Source organism: Micrasema longulum, unplaced genomic scaffold (assembly GCF_059751315.1).
Source record: "Micrasema longulum isolate JH-2025_06_02 unplaced genomic scaffold, ASM5975131v1 h1tg001410l, whole genome shotgun sequence".
NCBI lineage: Eukaryota > Metazoa > Arthropoda > Insecta > Trichoptera > Brachycentridae > Micrasema > Micrasema longulum.
Genome location: NW_028278596.1, coordinates 85551 through 92552, shown reverse-complemented (window position 1 = coordinate 92552; position 7002 = coordinate 85551). Strand labels below are relative to the sequence as shown.

General features: G+C 52.9%; 1 protein-coding gene across 1 annotated transcript; it reads left to right on the top strand.

Annotated features, from left to right (window-relative positions):
* Positions 1-1041: 1041 nt before the first annotated feature.
* Positions 1042-6741, top strand: LOC148275503 (uncharacterized). Its single transcript, XM_088235617.1, has one exon. The coding sequence runs from the start codon at positions 1042-1044 to the stop codon at positions 6739-6741; it is 5700 nt and encodes a 1899-aa protein (XP_088091743.1).
* The last annotated feature ends 261 nt before the right edge of the window (positions 6742-7002 follow it).

Genomic DNA, 7002 nt, shown 5'->3' with positions numbered 1-7002 from the left:
ACTTTCAATAGGTGATTATTAGAGTTTTTGTATAAAAGCGGCCTGACTGTTTTAAGCAGAACATAAAATTGACCGTACTGCACCCGATAACACCAATATCTTTTAAAGTTGTGAACTGGCTGCTTTCTGCATAACTACGCTCACTTGTATAACAGTACATAAGAACATAATTTTCACATTCGTTTGAAAATTCCTAAATAATACGTGTAACGGACGGTTAAATATGTAAATGAAATGCAATAATATAGTTAGGGCCCCCGGTATCTGTAGGCTAAATGTTGGACCCACAATAAAGGATGAATATTCCACTTTCGGGTCTGACTTTAGCGATACCGGGGTACTATAGAGCAGGAATTTGTGTTAGCAGTAATCTAGACGTTTGACGCGTTATTGCCCTAACATGCATACTTGTATTTGTATAAAGACTAAGGACTGCCTTAAAAAAGGCATTTTGTAATTGATGTGGCGCGTGCGGCGGCTCCCAGCGAAGTGACCGGGCCGAGCGCCGGCACCTCCCTATATGCACTTTGGGGGAGGCGCGCCGGCCGGGTATAGTGGGAGCGGTATTTCCCCCCCCACTCCCGTATTGGCCTAACGCCGGTTCGGACGCAGGTAGCGGGAGCCCGCAACACGCCCTATATAATGTGTACATTTACAACAATAAATATTGAGTTCGCCTCGAGACATCAAGTTAGTCTGATTGTTTCATTTCGTCACCCCGCCCGACCTCCCGCTCTACTACTGGATCTACACCTTGGACTTGACCATCGCTTCACCCCAGGACTACGAACCAGTATCTTCCACCGACCTACGCAGTGACACCGGACTTGAGAGGAATTTCGAGACTACATAACTTTCGGGATTTACGACCCCGAGAGCGACGACGGCAGCGAGACACGGCCAACACCTACCCCTTGCTACAGGATTGTGGAATACAGTCCAAACTGTGACTTGTACAGTACAGTTTCTGGTCCTTCGACTCGCCGGATTGTGATCTTCAGCTGCCATCTACTTTGAGTCTTCAGCCGAGACGAATCTACGATGCCCGCCTCACTACGCTCTGGAAAGAACGCCGAGGAGCAGCCCACCAAGCCCGTATCGGATGGAGATTCCGATTCGGAAGGTGACATCACTCTTCAGGAAGAAGCAACCCCCTCGCCGACTGCGACTGACGAGACGCTGCAGAACGAGAGATCTGAGAGGCGTCGGGAGAGAAGACACTACGAGAAGCAAATCAAGCAATTGATGTCGCTTTTGGGAACTACAAGCAAGCCAGCCGCTCAGCCAGACACCGCGCAACTCGGAGCGCGGACCGCTCTGGCCCAGGCGGAGAAGGAAGCTACATCGAGCGCGCCCCAGGACCGGGACGCGCTAGTCATTGATCCTGTCTACCCCAAGAGGAACGAGCCTTTCTCTGAGGAGGACAATCAAGAGGCGAGGCCGAAGGAAACGGCGCGCCGCAACACAGAGAGATGGGTCGAGGAGCACACCAACGCCGAACCAGCCGACCGTTTCACGCTGGCACTCGAGGCCTTGCTGGCAAAGCAAGGAGGGAATCGAGGACAAACCCAGGAAGAGGAAACACGCATCGGCGCCATGCTCGCTCGACAGGGGAACGCCAGGGAGCTACAGGACTTCAGCGGCAGCCCCGTGCATTGGCCGGCATTCTGCGACCAATTCTGGGAGTCTTCAGAGCTGTGCCAACTGATGGACCCGGAAAACCTTCTCAGGCTGAAGAAGGCACTCAAAGGGCCCGCCCGGGCGCTAGTGGAGGGACTACTAGTGGAATCAAAGGATGTTCACAAGATCATGAGCACCCTCGAGACGCACTACGACCGCCCGGACGTCATCATGAGCACGCAGTTGGACAAGCTGCGAAAATCACCGCGACTGACGGCAGAAAGCACCATGGACGATTTAGTGGAGTTCGCGATTGCCGTACGGAACATGTGCCTCACGCTGGAAAAGAGGCGCAAAGAACATCTGCATTCGGACGAACTGCTGAACGAGATGGTGCTTCGACTCCCGTTTTTCACGCGGCAACTCTGGGTGATGTCGCGGAAAGGAGCTAACAAGAAGGCAACACTTCGCGACTTCGTGGACTGGATCATGGTTTTCGCGGACAACGCCAAGGACGCCTGCGCCTTTGAAAAGACGAAGTTACCGGCGCGTGGAAAGGAAACAGTGTTCGCGGCGACGGAATCACGGCCAACAACAGACTCAAAGTGCGCGAAGTGTGGCCGTAGCGGTCATAAGTTAATTGCATGTAACGAGTTTGCGAAGATGTCGTTATTGATGCGACGAGACTTTGTGCGAAATAGAAAATTGTGTTATCGGTGCCTGAGTGACGGACACCGAGCAAACCAGTGCCGAAGCACCGCTAAGTGCAACGTGGGTACGTGTACAGCGAACCATCACAAGTTATTACACAGCGAGCCGCGAGTGAATAGCGCCGACAGCGTTAGTGAAACCGCAATAGTGCCCGACGGGAATCAGTTCGTCGGGGTAATGAGCGGACCGAATAGTGACTCGAAAGTTCTATTAAAAGTGATCGAAGTGGAAATAAGCGGACCACGGGGACGCGTAACAGTGAACGCAATGCTGGACGAAGGTTCCACTATCACGTTGATAGACAATGAAGTCGCGAACAAAGTGGGAGCCCGCGGACGCAGTGATGTGATCTCGATCCGCGGAATCGGTGGAAATAGTGCAACAATAGACACGCGCCGAGTGCAAGTGAACATAAAAGGAAATAGTGACATTTCATATCGCATCGGAGCGAACACAGTGCGAGAATTGAACCTTCCACAAGCGCCGTGTGCACGCAGTGGAACCGCGAACGGTTCGAGAATTGTCAAGCCACAAATGATCATCGGGCAAGACAACGCTGGCGTAATAGTGTCGCGGGAAGTGATAACGAACGGTGATGAAATCCGTTCAAGAACCTTGATAGGCTGGGTGACTCACGGTAGAGTCAACGGCAGCGCACTGGCGCAAAACAACATTACGCTCGCGACTATGAGTAAATCAAAGTGCTCTACGGTAGTGAATCGCGAGTGTAGCGGGCTTGTAATGCCGCCCATAACCGCGGCAGTGAATCGCGCGCGTAATGGGCTAGTAATGCCACTCACAACCGCCGAAGTGAATAGCGAGTATAGCTCGCTAGTAATGCCGCTTACAATCGCGGAAGTGAATCGCGAGTGTAACGGGCCAGTAAGGCCGTTTGTAACCACCGAAGTAAATCACGAGTGCCGCGGACAGAACGAGCGTATCGTGTCGGAGCTACCCACAAGCCCGACTGACAGTGATAGTGCGCAGCAAACCAAGTGCTGCGTTAATTTAGCAAGTCTTGTAAAAAATAACTTCACAATCAACTCGTTGGGAGTAACGAGTGCCACGCGCGTTGACAGACAGATAACGCGCGCATACGCGATCATGCAAGCCACGACAAAACCTCTTCAGGATGGACATTGGGAGACTGGACTCTTGTGGAAAGACGGAGATACGTGGTTGCCCAACAATAGGCAACACGCTCTCAGCCGCCTGGAAGGAGTGGAAAGAAAATTAAGAAATAACAGAGAGCTTTCCGCCGCATATCATGAGAAAATGAACGGATACTTACAAAAGGGATATGCATCCGAGGTATGTGAAAGTGAATTAAATAACGTACCGAAAAGGTGGTACCTGCCACATTTTGCGGTCATTAATCCGAAGAAACCCGCCAAAATACGGGTAGTCTTCGACGCCGCAAGCAAGTATAGAGGCGTCTCTCTCAACGACAAGTTAATGGCCGGACCGGACCTATTATCATCGCTATTGGGAAATATGTTTCGATTCCGGGAGGGACATATAGCGCTTGCGGCGGACATAAGTGAAATGTTTTTACAAATAAAAATCACAAAACAAGATCAACTCGCTCAACTTTATCTCTGGCGAGATAATCCGGAGTCGATGCCGAAAACCTACAAGATGACGTCAATGACTTTTAGAGCCGCGTGCTCACCAAGTTTTGCGCAGTATGTGCGAAATACAGTGGCCGAACAGAGTCAGAACGAGTTCCCGGAGGCAGCGGCGGCATGCAAATCCAAATTTTATATGGATGATTATTTGGACGCCATGGACGATGCCGGCGCTGCTGAGAAAATGGTCCGGGAGGTATCCGAAGTCCTACGCCGAGGCGGGTTTACACTGACGAACTGGGCTGGCAACAAGAGTGAAGTGCTCAGTTCGGTGCCGCCTGAAGCGCGCGCCGCGCCGGCCACGCCGATATACCTAACGGAAGCGCACGAGACGGCCGGCGCTGCAAATGAATTCACAGGACGAGTCCTGGGAGTGACTTGGAGACCTGCCACAGATGAGTTTATTTATCAATTCGACGACCCACTCGGCCAGGGTAGCGACAGTTGGCCCACTAAAAGGGAGCTGTTGAGTGCAGTGATGCGAGTTTTTGACCCGGTCGGATTCCCGGGATGTCTCGTCATCCGCTCTAAGATGCTCCTACAGGATGTATGGAGGGCTCAAACCGGATGGGACGAAACGATAAGAGAAGATCATAAGACTAGATGGCAAAATTGGATCGCACAGTTAGAAAATTTAAATTGCGCCATCCCCAGATGCGCCATAGTAAGTCGGCGGAACCGCCGAGAACTACATCTATTCAGCGACGCCTCGGAAGTGGCGATCTGCGCAGTAGCTTACTACGTGGAGAACACGACCGAGGGCAAGAAGACCACCTTTATCAGCAGTAAATGCATAGTGACGCAGTTAAAGGTGATGTCAATACCGCGCCTTGAGCTACAGGGCGCACTCATGGCGGCCAGACTGGCGGCCACCATCAGGAGAGAAACCCAGTGCGCCATAGAAAAGGTGGTGTACTGGACTGACTCCACAACGGTCCTGTGCTGGATCCGGTCGGAGCCGCGCGCTTACTCAACGTTCGTGGCCAATCGGCTAGGTGAGATAGACGAACTCACCGACGCCGCGGACTGGAAGTGGGTGCCGACAAAACTCAACCCCGCCGACATCGGTACGAGAGATGGCCGCCCGCTTGACCTGTCCCTCGAAGGAGTATGGTTCCAGGGGCCAGACTACCTCCGGCAAGGAGAAGAATCATGGCCTCGAGAAAAGAATATGACGCCCACTCCGGACGATGCGATGCTGGAGAAGAAAGCAGAGCGAGTGGTACTGGCGATAACCACCAGCGAGGCGCTACCCGCGCCACAGCGATTCTCGTCGTGGAATCGCTTGATAAGGACAACGGCGTGGGTACTGCGCTTCGTGAGAAAAAGCCGCCGAAGAGACGGCGCCCGCGAAGTTGGCGAACTGACGGCCGGGGAGCTAGAAAATGCTGAGCTCCATTGGGTCCGTCAGTCGCAAGCGGACGCTTTCGGCGGCGATATACCTACCCTGAGACGGGGGGAGCGACTCCCTACGCGGAGCCGCCTATACGGGCTGACGCCGCACATAGACGACAAGGGTGCCGTGCGAATGGGAACACGCTTGAGGAACACAGATACATCTGAAGGACTGAGGGCGCCTATAATATTGGATGGCGCCCATAGATATACCCGCCTGCTCCTGGAGGAGTACCACAGACGAGCCGGGCATCCGGGGACGGAGAGAGTGTTATGTGACGTGAGACGTAACTTCTACGTGCTCAAGTTACGAGGGACGCTGAGAAATATAAGTCCCAGATGCGCCATCTGCCGAGTTCGGCAAGGACGAGCCGGCACACCGCAAATGGGCCAGATACCGGAGGCGCGAGTGGCCAGCTACCAACGACCATTCACCCACTGTGGGTTGGACTACTTTGGCCCCCTATATGTTACGATAGGGCGACGCCGGGAGAAGCGATACGGTGTCTTATTCACCTGTATGACGACCAGAGCCATACACCTCGAGTTAGCATCATCCCTGACAAGTGACGTGGCCATCCAAGCCATCAGACGGATGACCGCTAGAAGAGGCCAACCGAGGGTGATCCATTCCGATAACGGAACAAATTTCCACGGCGCCGACAGAGAAATGCGAGAATCAATTGCTGATCTCCATAATGACGCCGCATTCCAAATAGAACTTGCAAATAAAGGCGTAGAATGGAAGTATATACCGCCATCCTCACCGCATATGGGTGGCGCGTGGGAGCGACTAGTGAGATCAGTTAAAACCTCCCTAGTCGCTATCCTCAAAGAACAATCTCCACGAGAGGAGACCCTGTTGACGGCGTTCGCCGAGGCCGAATTCTCGGTAAACAGCCGTCCCCTTAGCCATGTGGCGGTGGACCCCGCAGATGAAACCCCATTGACTCCGAACCACTTCCTAATTGGTTCGGCCGGGGCACGCACACATCTCGCCTTCTACCCCAAAGAAACGGAGAATATCTGCCTGAGAAAGCAGTGGCGGATAGCCCAGCAACTAGCCGACAAATTTTGGCGACGCTGGCTGGGCGAGTTTCTGCCTACACTAGCACAGAGGAAAAAGTGGCTCGATAGATCGGAGCCATTGAAAGTCGGCGATCTTGTAGTGATCGCCGACCCGTCATCACCCCGCAACCAGTGGACAAGAGGGAGGATCATGGAGACACGACTGGCTGCCGATGGACAGGTGCGGACCGCACGAGTTCAGACGGCGGCCGGAGAATATGCCCGACCAGCGATCCGGCTCATCCCACTACTACTAGAGGACCGTCCAGAGAAGAAGATGCCCCCGCAGCCGAACAGCGTGGCATCGGGGGGAGTGTAACGGACGGTTAAATATGTAAATGAAATGCAATAATATAGTTAGGGCCCCCGGTATCTGTAGGCTAAATGTTGGACCCACAATAAAGGATGAATATTCCACTTTCGGGTCTGACTTTAGCGATACCGGGGTACTATAGAGCAGGAATTTGTGTTAGCAGTAATCTAGACGTTTGACGCGTTATTGCCCTAACATGCATACTTGTATTTGTATAAAGACTAAGGACTGCCTTAAAAAAGGCATTTTGTAATTGATGTGGCGCGT

What these genes read in the sequence shown, in the direction of transcription:
- LOC148275503 (XM_088235617.1), top strand. Translation starts at nt 1,042, where the DNA reads ATGCCCGCCTCACTACGCTCTGGAAAGAACGCCGAGGAGCAGCCCACC.